This window comes from Pipistrellus kuhlii, unplaced genomic scaffold, assembly GCF_014108245.1.
Source record: "Pipistrellus kuhlii isolate mPipKuh1 unplaced genomic scaffold, mPipKuh1.p scaffold_m20_p_15, whole genome shotgun sequence".
NCBI lineage: Eukaryota > Metazoa > Chordata > Mammalia > Chiroptera > Vespertilionidae > Pipistrellus > Pipistrellus kuhlii.
In genome coordinates, this window is record NW_023425460.1 from 13806807 (window position 1) to 13821070 (window position 14264).

The window sequence follows — 14264 nt, forward strand, 5'->3', positions numbered from 1 at the left end:
AACAGATAACTAAATATACTTTTCTACTTTTGCATGCATGCAGATAAAGATAATAGGGAAGGTCTTTCCAAAAGGTCTTCTAGTTGGAGTGACATTTCCATTTAATTATTCTATATTACAGAGAGTAGGGGCCTTGTCTTACTCGTATTTTTCAAATTTATTTTAGAGGAAGGGAGAGGGAGAGATAGAAACATCAATGATGAGAGAATCATTGAGTGGTTGTCTCCTTCATGCCCCCTACCTGGGATCAAGCCTGAATCCTGGGCATGTGCCCTGATTGGGAATTGAACTGGTGACCTCTTGGTCCATAGGTAGACACTCAACCACTGAGCCACACTGGCAGGGCCCTTATTCAGACTTTTGTCCATGCATGGTATGGTCTAGCAAGAAATCTCACACATGACCAATAATCAATAATGATTCATTAATTGTACAAGTTAACACACTTCATGGAAGAGAAACAGCATTTCCTAAAAAGCCTTAGAAAACTGGAATCTTTATGATTAAAGACAGGAGAAGGAGGAGTTGTGTTTGAGAATAAAAGGAACTGGCAACCTGGGACAGCATATGCATATGGCAAGAATCAGAAATAACAGGTTTTACTGAAACTCCTGCTCTGCCAATTTCTGAATGTGTTTACTAGACTGGGTCACTAGCTCATATGGTCATCAGTATTTTCTTTCATAATTGGGGCTGACAGTCTCTGTCATTCTATATTGCAGGTTTGTTACGTATATCAAAATGAAATAATTTGTAGAAAAGTGCTCTTTAGTTTATACAATACAATTGAAATTTATTATTATGGGTAACATTAAACCAACAGTGTACTAAGGTTCCCTTTTCTCCATATCCTCACCAGCACTTGTGTTTTGTTGATTTCTTTTATTTTTTAATATATATTTTATTGATTTTTTCACAGAGAGGAAGAGAGAGGGATAGAGAGTTAAAAACATCGATGAGAGAGAAACATTGATTAGCTGCCTTCTGCATACCCTCACTGGGGATGTGCCCGCAATTAAGGTACATGCCCTTGACTGGAATCGAAACTCGAAACCTTTCAGTCTGCAGGTTGACTCTCTATCCACTAAGCCAAACTGGTTCCAGCTGTTTTTTGTTGATTTATTGATGAAGTTATTCTGGCAGATGTTAGTTGATATCTCATTATGGATTGAATCTGCTTTCCTCTGATGATGAGTGATTTTGAGCATATTTTTATCTATCAATTGGCCATCTGTATGTCCTCTTAGGAGAAGTACTTTGCCCATTTTTAAATTGGATTGTTTGTCTTCCTGGTGTTAACTTGTTTAAGTTCTTTATATACTTTGGATTTTAACTCCTTATCAGATGTGTCTTTGGGAAATATGTTCTCCCATTCAGTGTGCTCCCTTTGCATTTTGTTGATTGTATATTTTGTTGTGCAGGAGCTTTTTAGTTTGATATAGTTCCATTTGTTTATTTTTCCCATAGGAGATATATCAGATATATTGCTATGTCTTCTTCAAGGATTTTTTATGGTTTCACAACTTATATTTTAAATATTTTATCCATTTGAGTTTATTCTTGTTTATGGTATATGTCTCTTTATACTTATATATTTTTATAATGTACTTAATTTAATATTAGCACAATAGTATACATGCTACATAAATAAACATATATATAGAGAGGATAAAGGTAAGACATGGGTTATCTCATTCTATGCTTGAAAGAGAAAGCTGAATAAAATTCCCAAAGCAGCCTATTGCCTAAAACTCTGGATATGTCTGTTTAAAGCACCAAAAGTTAAATATTATGAGGGGATGTCTTCAGAATGCCAGCTTCTGGTATAAAATATGTTAGCCTTCTTGGAACTGATCCCATTGGATAGCAAAAATATTAATGAGCTTATCCTGTGGGAAAATAACATTATTTTCCATTAAGAAAAAAAAATAAATTATCCAGCAGCAGTGTAAGCTGTAGAAATGAATTCTTTAGAGCTGCAAATTCTGATTTTCTTCAGAGTAGCATCCTATCATCTGGCTGTTTCCTATTGTTTTCTTCCTAAATAACCTCACTTAATTGGAGGTCCAGGATCTCACATTTTAAGAAGTATTTTCAAAAATAAGCCACTGTGACTTAGGGAGGACGTCTTAGCAGGAGAGAACAGCAGCCATCTCAGTCAATATGCTTTAAAAAATAAATAAATTGGAAAACATTTGATGCCTATTTTTAGAAAGACAGAGCTGGCAGGCCTTGAATGAAATAAACTCCCTATAGAAACAGGTGAAGAGATCCGAGGTCTAATATGTTCTGACATTGAACCAAGGCACACTGCTGGGGCACGACCAAAATACCCAATTCTACCACAGAGTAAGAAGGTCTAGAGAGTGTAAAAAAGAAAGGAAGAAAGGAAGGTAGGGAAAAAAGAAGGAAGGACAGAAGGAAGGGAGGATAACTTTTAAACTTAGGCTTTCTTTTATTTGTCTGTCTTAAGTAATTTTGGTTGAATAAGCAATGAATCATTAAGCATATAATTCTAAAGTACTATATATATATATATATATATATATATATATATATATATATACATAGTTTAGTCTGATAGCAACATGTGACCCTGCAGACTGAGTTATTTAATATAAAATCAGATCCAAACACCTAGGTATTGTATGGGTCTATATTATTCCAAAGCAAGAGATTTTTAGGGCAAATATCAGCACATGCAGAATGAGCATGGATCACCCAGCTGGGCAAGATGCTGGTCAACTACTGTTTTACAATTATATTGCTTTACTACCTTTTAATCGGAGGGCATTAAGTATGTCGTCTCGCATAGCATTAGATAAAACATTAGGACTTATAGAGAGAGACAGTGAAAAAATAATATGCATGTGTAAACTAGAGATGTTCATTTCATTCAAATTTTAAAATAATACCCTTTAAAAAAATATCAGCTTCAGGTCACTCTACAATAATTTAATAAAGCATGTAAGTCAATGGAGAGATGCAATACACATTAACGTTAAAACCAACTGCATAAAACAGTGTATCTCAAATCATACTCAATCTGAATAAGCCATCTGAAAGTGGGAAGCTTTATAATGTAGTACAACTTAATAAACTGTAGCTCTATCTGACTAGACTGGGGGAGGGAGGGCATGCCAAAGACCTACTGGTAGTATTATCATCTTGGAAGCAACAACAAAGCTGGAAACTGGTCACAAGCCAGATGGCTGGACCACTTGTGGACCCAATCTATTTGCTGTGATAAATCTTCACTAAGGTGGTGGCCCCTTCTCGCCCACATGTATCTTCAATTGGACCTTAGGATAACATTGGTCCATGATTAGAATAAGAAGAGCATAAGTATGAAAGCTTTAAGAAGGTCAAACATTAAGTAATAAAAGCTGAATCCTATTCTTTTCATAACTTGAAAAGGATTATTTTCTGAACCCATCAAGTTTGGGCTGCTATGAAAGAATCAGGAGCAGCTAGTCTAACACTAGTTTCAAGGGAAGCTGGAAAAAAAATGGTCAGGCTCAGGAAGAGATCTTGTATGTGATTAATGCTGAGGCCACTGCCAACAGGAGTAAGAGGGACTCCCACAGTCAGAGAGTGCAGTTGTATTTACAGTCCATTGGCTTTGATTAATGTGCACACTCAGGGAGGTAATGTGTAGAAGGTGAGAAAAGACCCGTTTTCAAATGTTGGTGCCGAGTTCAGATTTTCTATTATATTCTGAGACGAATGACTCACAATCTTATGGGGGGATGGGGAAAGGCTGGTGCTGGAGCGCTTGCTTTCCTATGCATGAGAGAAGATAGAAATGGATTCCCTGGTCAATGCTCACTACCCATATGCGTCGGGAGAGCCACCACTGAAAATGTTATCCCTTATTTCCCAGTTTCAGTAACCAATTACTTCCAAAGATTTTTTTAAGTGATATTAACTATAATTATAATATTTTCCCTAAATGACCCCTTTAACTACGCAGCTGGTATAGTTTATGAATGTCTTATGAGAATATTTTCTGGAACTTTCAAGGACTGTACACCTCAAAGAAGAAATGAGTACTTATAATAATTATTTGAAAAACTCCCTCTCCCAACAAAAGAAAAAAGAAAAACTGTCCCTATCTTCCCACAAGTAGGACTTCTTCCCTCTTCTTGCCCCAGGCTAGACGCTGACACACACAGTGGTTTGTGTGTTTCCTGTGTAGCCCAGGACAAGGATAAGGCGTGTTAACATTAATGAGTGGTTGATGGGAAAGAAATTCTTGAATTGGCCTAAAGGAAAAACCAGAGTTGGTAGTTGCATGGTTGCTGATTCTCACTGCTCCTTCCATAACCCAGAACTGATGTCACTCTTGTATCTGTTATTCTCCTGATCTTTCTTCACACAGGCTCCTTGTATTAGTGCCTATTGATATTTTGGTGTGACATATAAACAACTTGTTTAATCTAAAATTGGGCTTAGATCACTGGAAATAATGTCTACTCATTTACCACAGTTTTCACCAGTGCTAGGATTCCCTACTGGCTTTCATTTTTGGTTCTAGATAACTTATGATGGTCAATGCTGGGGTCCCACCACTGGCTCCCTTTCTCTCTGAGTCAAAAGGTAAAAGTCAAGTTGAGAGGGAAAACACAACTGTGACTTTTTGTCCCTTTAAAAGTATCTCTTTCAGCCCCAAGTAGAATTGAAAAAAAAAAAAAAAGAAAAAAAAAAGAAAGAAAGAAAGATAAGTGTCAGGTTGTGGATTACAGAAATTTGATCATAGAAGAGGCTATTGTCTTTGAACCCTTGGGATTGGTCAAATAGTTAAAGAATGATGCTTCAATAGGAACCCACTAAGAACAATGACTAGGACTCTCTTGTTGTTATATATTTCTTTGTAGTATATGAAATATCCCACTGATTCAGAGCTGCCCATTGAATTTCAGTGCTTCAAAATACATACTGACAGAGAACCTGTGCTGATGCTTTTATCTACATGATTTCTTTTTAATTGGCTTTGAGAGTGCTAATGACTTGAACTCCTTAAATGTAGACTAACCTGTATTCATGTACCTTGAAGAAAAGGTAAGGATCATTGGGCTTCCAAGCTCTGTGTTCTTGTTTATAAGGTGAAGGTAATAGATACCAGGAGCAGAACGAGGATGTAATTCAACATAAGCTATGAGACACACAGTTATGGTAGCATCCATGAAGTGTATGGCGACTCCTGAATTTGTGCAGTGAACAAACAACCTGCACCACACTACTCAGCAGCGCTGGGTGTCAGGGCCGAGGGAGAAAACTGAGTGATTTTACAGTTAGTTGCTGGAACATAGGAACACACACATTTAATTGTATGTACATTTTGAATACAAAATTACACAGAGAAAATAAAATCTTAATACTTAGGAAGAACTGGAGAAGGTTATCATTTTACTAAACACAAAAATCAGAATATCTGGCCAGCTGACCTCTTCTTTGACTTAAAAAGAAATAAACATTGTGAAATAACTCCTTCATTCTAATTCTACTGCTTTCACCTAGGTGTTGAGTGGTTTTTAACCCTTCAAGTTACTTCATAAAATCCTTCCCTGAATTTTACAGTCTCTAGATTTGATACTACACTATCTAGTAGAGGGTAAATTAGGGAATTTGAGGGCTGAAGAACAGAGAAAAGACACATGTCTCAGATTTGTTTAGAAAAGTAATTTTGGATTTGAGGAAGGGGGTTTCTACTTCCTACACACACACACACACACACAAACAAATATAGCCATCATACACTGTATGCCCACAAACAATAACAACATCAACAGCAGCAATAATAATATTACTAACTTTTGAAAATATTCTCCTCAGGATGATCACCAAAAAGATCTCTAAAATCAGCCCTATCCTCTTTTCATAAATACAACACTGAGCATGAAAGACTATTATCACCATGTACAAAGTAATCTGTATATACTTTTTAGCTTTAATCATAGACCATGTACATTGTAACAATTTTAAACCAAAAATTGTGTTTTTTTTTTGCCCAAGCAGAGCATAGTCCTTACAATTTCAGCTGTATTGGTGAAGAGTCTTGGTACTTTTTCAAATTTGCCCACCTACTTGATGGCATCCAAAATTCTCTTCAAAGGGAACACAGATTTTGTTGCTAGAATAAAAGACAGGAGTATAGCACCCCTGCTAGTATGTGCAGAAACGCTGTAAATTCATAAAGCCTTGTTTTTCTTTTTCCCCTGCACCCAAAAGAAATGCATTTCAGCCTTCTTTGCAGTTACCTGGGTCTATGTGTCTGGATTCTAAATCATTGGTCAGAGTAATGTTTCCCAATTCTTATCCTGATCCCAAAAGTCTCCTCTGATATCCTCATTCTTTTCCTGTGTCAAATATCTGATTGAAATGAACCCATCCACAGGTCCTGAGGCCTTAAAAAGTAGGCTAACTTGTAATAAAAGGAGCCTGGGTTCTTAAAAGGCTATGTGGTGTATAGCCCATCACCCACAGTACACCTTGCTAATGATGTAAAAGAGGAATATTCTTTATTGGGATAAGGACTAAAACATTTTGATGTTGTTAGGCTACTCTGAATAATATGAAATAAGGAAAACCAAAATGAATAAATATGGATATATACATATATCGATATATATATGAAATATATATCCTATATAATAAAATACTAATATGCAAATTGACTAAACAGTGGAACAACCGGTCACTGTGATGCGCACTGACCACCAGGGGGCAGATGCTCAATGCAGGAGCTGCCCCGCCCCCCCCCCCTGGTGGTCAGTGCTCTCACACACTGGGACCACCACTCAGCCAGAAACTGGGCTTACAGCTGGCAAGTGCAGCAGCAGTGGCGGGACCCTATCCTGCCTCTGCAGCAGTGCTAAGGATGTCCGACTGCCAGCTTACTGCTCTCCATGGGGAGTGGGCCTAAGCCATCAGTCAGACATCCCTCGAGGGCTCCCAGACTATGAGAGGGTACAGGCTGGGCTAAGAGATTCCCCAAGTGCATTCATTTTGTGCACCGGGCTTCTAGTATATATATATGTCCTTTTTTCATGGGACAACATTTCTTTTAGACTTGAATCTCAAAGTTTCTTCTAATTACTCAGGAAGTTAGCTGTTTATTCACTAGCTGATTTTCTATGGACTTTTATAAGGTCCTCCAAACTTGAGAGTGATACTTTATAAGAGAAAGTAACATCCAGGGGGAAAGAGTTGCCTAATTAAAAATTTGTGTATTAACAGTAGAACAATGTGTCCTGTCTTGAGTTTATTTCCTCTCTTTACCTCATCATTTTCAGTTGCTTCTGTGATAATTAGGTGTTGTTGTTTTTTTCTTTTGTATCTAATGTCAGAATTACAAGTTAAAAGAATTATAAAGTTAAGTATTAAATCTTGGGAAATTTATACTACCAAAAAATCTATCCATTAAGTATAAATTAATTGCTTATAAGGATTTAAAGAATAATCTTAACAATAATGATTAAACACATACATACACACAGTTTATAGGTATAAATATGTTTTTAAATATATATATTTATAAATTTGTAAATGTATTCATAATTTATAAATATATTTATAATTTAATGTTTATAGCCAACCTCCCCCAGCCAGCAAACCTCCTGCAGTCCCTCTCCTCATCCGACAGGCCCCATCCAGCAGCTGGCAGGCCCCGGCCAGCAGCCAACAGGCCCTAGCCAGCCCAGCCCAGATTGGGACTGGGTGAGTTAGCCCCGATATGCCCTGATCACCAGCCAGGCCTAGGATCCCACTATGCATGAATATTGTGCACTGGGCCTCTAGTTTTATATATATTTTTCTTAATAAAAGGATGTTGAGGTGTAAAAAGAAACTCAATATAATCAACCTAGTCCGTATTATCTGGAATGTGCTATAAGTATTTTATAAAAATTTTTAAAGTTCACCGATAAAATAAATATATTATTAGTCACTAAGTAAAACATTACTTGTAAAAAGATAGGGAAAGAAAAAGTAAACATCTGCTGCATTCCTACTATGTGCCCAATGTTTTGTTAAGTATGTGATTTGTATGTATCCTTACCAAGTGGCAAGTATCACAATCATTATTTTAATGAAGAGGTAATAATCTCAGACCAACTGAGTCATCTCCCAAGACTACATGGCTAACACATGTCAGCACCGAGATGCAGACACAATCTATTTCCCAAGACTATATTAACTTCACTCTACTTTATTGGAGCACTGAGTGTGAGTGTTAGAATTACATAAAACAAACGTCTAACACTAAGATTCTAGGAGGAAAAGTTATATTGGTTGTATTAGAAATAAACATCAAAATGCAATCTCTGATAGGGTGTTTGTAATGGCTGAGTTTGAGTCTAGTGATTATATCCAAGGAGAAAGGAAGAGGGGAAAAGGTACTTGGGTAAATCATAATGAAAAATAGTATCTTATGAGAGAAGTCCCAGGATAGCAAACTATTGATATTATTTCAACCATTTTTCCATGATTTTAAAAGTCTATGTAATGTAGTATATTTTGGGGGAACAGGGACAAATTTAGGTTGTGTTCTTTGAAGCTACTGTGTGGAATGAAGTCACTATTGCTGGACCTCCTAAAAACCCAGCACCTATATCTAACCCTCATCTTTGCTCTCTGTTGCTTTCATGGTAACTCCCATCATGTCTTAAGGAGATCTCTTAAAATAATATAATTTCATCTTCACGTGGTTTATTGGAAGACATATAGGAAAGTCATTGAAAGCAGATTTGATAATCAGTTCCCCTGAATTTAAATCCCATCTCCAGGACTTAAAAGCTGTTGAACTTGATAAAATATAAATTTAACATCTTTGTTCCTCAGTTTCCTCATCTATGTTATGAGGATAATAATAATAATTCAAAAATCATAGGGTCGTGATAATGATCAAATTAGTTTGTGTAGAAAATGCTGCCTAGCACATAGCAAATGCTAAATGTGTTACCTATTAGGTAACAAAATATATGCTGTCATCGTTTTCATCTATTAACTTTTCACAATGCCTTTGGATTCATATATAAATGTCAAAGGAAAAGACAAAGGGAATATTCTGGTCTTGAAATGGGGATTAACATGTTATCAAAGATTTAGGGACTACAAAAGATGTAATTAACCTTTTTGTTTTATTTTTAATTAGTAGCAGAAAATACCAGTTATCTCAAAATTATTCTCAGGGCCTAAAAGACAAAGCCAGTCCATGAAACTATTTGATATTTTTCTATTATTAAAGCAATTTTCTAGTTGGTTGAGTTGTTACTGAGCAGCTGTATCATCTTGTTATTACTTATGCTAATTAAGAGAAAGAAGGGAGGGGTGGGAGCCAGAAATGGGGTGAGGACAGGGAAAGAAATAAGAAGATTGGGGTAGTGTCAAACACAACTCAAAGGTTTATGTTGCACAAATAATGTTTCAATCGCTTTCACTGGCATTAATAAAAAATTTCGATGGCATCAACATCTCTGGGTGATTGCAGCCCTTCCCATTATACCGTCTCACATGTAATTTAAGGATGAATTGGCCTGTAGTCCAGAGCTTCATCTGCCCTCCTTCTGGGGGAAATATATTATTAAGGATTTCTGGCCTCTGGTTCCTTTAAAATATTTCCAAAGACTATCCCCTCTTCTTCTGGGTGTCTTTCTCTGTAGGATCCAGGCTCAGTGATTTAAGACACAATTTGCTGACAGGAGATCCTGCGAACCCATTATGAAAATGAAGGCAGCAAACAACCTTTGAACGTATTTCCCAATTTAAAAAGCCTTCATTACATAGCACATTTCAGGCTGAGAATGTTAAAAAATTTATCACAGTTTCCGTAATTGCAGCTTCCTCTGGAAGCCTGGCAAGATATGGAATCATTTGTAAAATGTGAATTCTGTGTGGCGTGCAGCAGGAAGCTTGCCAGGCAATACATTTAATTAGGAACACGGCGGAGGGAATAATTGCAGTCTGTCATAATGTATTATCGTTACTTTTTAAGTTCTCCATGTGTTTAGGATAGTGGTCTCATAACAAGGTGTGTATTTAAATTTAGAGGTAATTTCCCTCTCATTGGGCCAGCGATTTTATAGGGGGAGATATATTATTTTGAGTGGGAAGGTACATTAGCCACATTCCTTAGATATAGCTCTTTGATCATTGTTTAAACTCAGAGTGTTAGCTGCTCTCCTTAAAAACAGCCTCTGTCTGTTATTTAAGGCCCCAGAAGCTGATGCATTGCCTTTTCGGGAGCTTAGACAGCTTTATTTAAGTTTAACTTTCTCCAGAGAGGCACAGAAATAATGAAATGCAATGTCTTTCTTGAGCATAACCATGTACATAACATCTAACCCAGCCTGAGACATAAATTTGATAAGAACAACTCAAATACTGTATTGGTTAATGTGGATGTTTTTAAAAATTACAAAGCATCATGTGTCAGCAGATTTTTTAAGAAGTATGATGATGGCCATCTTCGGAGGCCAGCTTTCCACTGTGTTAGACGTGACGTTCCATTTTACAGGGAACCTTGCTTATATTGAGTCTGAGAGGCACCGCAGAAAAAGTGTGATGAAAGGGCCTACTTGGCACATGCGTTTTGGCATTCAATTTCCAGGTAGAGAATACTCAGACCACTTATCTTTGCATGAATCCCCTCCAAAGGTCCCGGTCTCCTTAGTGAATTTCCTCTAATAACAAGTCATTAGATTTAACCTTAGGGCATCTACCCTCAGGATGAGTCCAAGGTGTAAATAAGACATTAACAAAGACTGTTTCATTTTCTTTTTCTTCCCAGACTCTTTCTTTTCTCACTCTGACCCGTTTACACTTCCTTCCTTTTCACTCTCCCTTCACCCATCAAAGCATAAATTATATTATACTACACAGATGATGTATTATAAAATTATACATCTAAACCTATATAAATTATTAACCATTGTCACCCCAATAAATTTAAAAAAATTGTAAAAGCAATTATGATAGTGAGCATTTCCTTCAGGGTCCCATTCTCTGGAAAACAAGGAATAGAACCCAAACAATTAGAACAGCCAGTATCTGACACTCAGTAGAGGATTAGGAACTGGACATAAGGAAGTAAGGAGAGAGGAGTGGTTTTAGGTAGATAGTTACATTCTGCTAATCATTTATTTCTGAGGAAAGAGAAATCAGAAGAATATCTCTTTATCTCATCCCTCTACAAAAATGTAAGCAGTGCACTTCTTTCTTCTTAAGCACCTTGTAAAATCCCTAAATGACCACAACTTTTATTCAGTGGCATTAGAAATCAAGATTATTTTAAAGTAACCACTGCAATAACTTGTACTATTAAATAATTACTTCATGTAAAGCAATGTTCTGAACACTTTGTAGAAGTAAAAGCATGATTCTACATAGTAGATGCTTCTTTTACCACCAAGGAAACTGAGGAACCAAGTGGATATTTATCTTGCTTTCCTTAAACAAATTGTAAGAAGTGATCTGATTTTGGTAAACAGTACAAGATAGTAGGGCTCCAGGTTCATACTCAATGATGATATTACTATGAATTAATTATGGAGGAGAAATAATCGAGTCTAGTAATAATTAATGTCGTTTTTAAACATTCGTTTAAAATCTTGCTTGGCGTTGACTTGTATTGACATAACCTTCAAACACGTGGTATCTACAGAACGTGTGAAGTGCAATTAACAAGTTTTGCTTGAAAAAGTTTGTGTTTGGTTTGGTTTTTGTTGCAAAACTAGGGCTAAGAAGATGGCGGATGAAGAGCATATTCGGCGCTGCATGCTTTACGAGTTCCAATTACGAAGAAAAGCAAGTGAGGCTGCAAAAAACATCTGTAGTGCTCTTGGTCAAGATGCAGTTAGCACCAGAAAATGCCAGCGTTGGTTTGAGAAATTTCGCAAGGGAAATTTTTCGTTAGATGACAAGAGTGGTCGAGGCCGTGTGTCCAATTTTGATCAAGAAGCTCTTCAAGCTCTTTTGGTGCAAAATCCTCAAATTACCCAACAAGAGCTTGCGACAACTTTAAATTGTTCACAAAAACAATTTCCAATCCATTGCATGCACTTGGCAAAGTCCAAAAGTTTGGAAAATGGGTTCCTCATGAGTTGACCGACAACAACCGTAATCAAAGAATCACAATTTGCAGTTCGCTCCTCTCTCCTCAAAACCGTTTGCCGTTTTTAGAGCAAATTGTTACCGGAGATGAACAATGGGTGCTGTATGTTAATTTGAAAAGGCGGCCTCAATGGTTGGACAAAAATGAGGCTCCGCAGCCCATGCCAAAACCTGACTTGCATGCGAAAAAAGTGATGTTGTGTGTTTGGTGGAATTTTAAAGGAATTCTTCATTATGAACTTTTACCATCTAACCAAACCATTACAAGTGCAGTGTATAGTGCCCAATTGGAAAGGTTAGCCCAAGCTTTAAGAGAAAAAGAACCCGCGCTGATTAATCGGAAGGGCGTAATTCTTCACCACGATAACGCACGACCGCATACTGCAAGAATCACTGCTGAAAAACTGCGCCAGTTGGAATGGGAAGTTCTCCCTCAACCTGCATATTCTCCTGATATTGCCCCTTCTGATTACCATTTGTTTCGTTCTTTGCAAAACTTTCTTCTTGGAAAAAAATTTAATAATGAAGAATGCCTCAAAAATGCATTGACGGAATTTTTTGCATCAAAATCACAAGAATTTTACAACAGAGGGATTAAAATGCTTCCTGAGCGTTGGGCACAAGTAGTAGAAAACAACGGCAACTATATTGTTGATTAAATTTTGTTATATTGTTTAAATAAATTCGATTTAAAAAAGTATTAGAAAACGACATTAATTATTACTAGACCTAATATGATTAAGATCAAAATGCAATTAACCAAAATACTGTAAAAAAAAAAAAAGAACTAAAAAGAGCAAGGCCTTTGCTGATCAAAATTGCTGTTGGACATACATCAAATTTTAAATCTTACATTTCCTCCTTGAATTAGAAAAATGTGTTTGCCTTGAGGTATCCACATTTTCCAATAGTATTTCCAGGCCGAGGTTTATTATAAGAAATACCTGGGGATAAAGATTGAATGTGATCCATCTCCTCGGTAGTATTTCTTGCATTTTAACATTTTTCTTATTTAATACTGAAGTCTAATTGAGACCTACCTAAAACTGAAATATATAAAACTAATAGCCAGTACTTTGGGGTGCAAATCTGTGTCTGCTTATGGGATGCGTGTATGTGTGTATATTAGCATGAACCACTTCAAATAACATGTATTCTTTACTTTAAGGGGCAAAGGACCGCTAAAGCACACGACTGATGTGATCTACGCAGCTAAAATGATATCGGAATCGGGATCCAGGATGGATGTCCTCGCACGCCAGATCGCCAACCAGGTGAATTCTCTACAAATGCATGTGGTGAACGTCTATGTTAGTTGGTTTTCTGCCATTTCAATATTAATTTTTAAAAGTTGAAATTTTACTCTATTGAATTATTTTTTATTATTGAATTATTTTTAAATGTTATTCAGTAATTAATACACAAGGAGTGGACAATTCACTCTAAGGAATCTTAGGGCATTATTATTATTATTACTTAGGACTTGATTATTTATAAGATTTTGCGTTTCATACATTCAAATTACTTTAAATATCACCCTTTTGATTTTCAAATATATTCCATTGGCTTTAATATCCAATGTTAATATTTTTCCTCAACACCTTATATTTCTTCGTTTTGCTCTTCAAAAGTAATACTTTTGAAAATTCTATTATATTACATTTTCTGAGTCAACAATATATTCTTGCATCCTGTATAAAATTGTAAGGTAAGTAGTAATTTTTAGAGTTCTAAAGTGAAGATTTAAAATGTAGGGGTATATAATTCTTATAGAGACTGATGTTTTATATACTTGGCATTTTTCTTTACATTTCTCTCATCTATATTTCAGTTTTCTAAGCAACATCTACATTATTAGAGTCACCGGTACCTTTTGTCTAACATGAAAGGAAAGTCAGTTTTTAGTTGTGGTATAGGCATATTTAATTGATATTTCAAATGGAGATGTAGTATTAACTTTGAAGGTTTGATATTATTCAACTTGATAATGCATATTTATCTCCCTTTGGGGGAAAGGGACACTATTCTTTTGACTTTGTAACTATTCCATATTATTTATAACTTACATACTTTTATTATTATTTACTCTTTATCCTCTATTTTTTAAAACATGAACTTTCTCTTATTAGCTGTTGTATTTGTGGATATAAGGA

At 36.1% G+C, this 14264-nt stretch overlaps 1 protein-coding gene across 1 annotated transcript in view; it reads left to right on the forward strand.

Annotated features, from left to right (window-relative positions):
• The window catches only part of CTNNA3 (catenin alpha 3), a 1168431-nt gene that overhangs the window by 1097667 nt on the left and 56500 nt on the right, over nucleotides 1-14264 (forward strand). The window contains exon 15 of the mRNA XM_036438342.2: nucleotides 13280-13385. Within this exon, the coding sequence (XP_036294235.1) occupies nucleotides 13280-13385 (106 nt within the window). The remainder of the gene's footprint in view (nucleotides 1-13279; nucleotides 13386-14264) is intronic.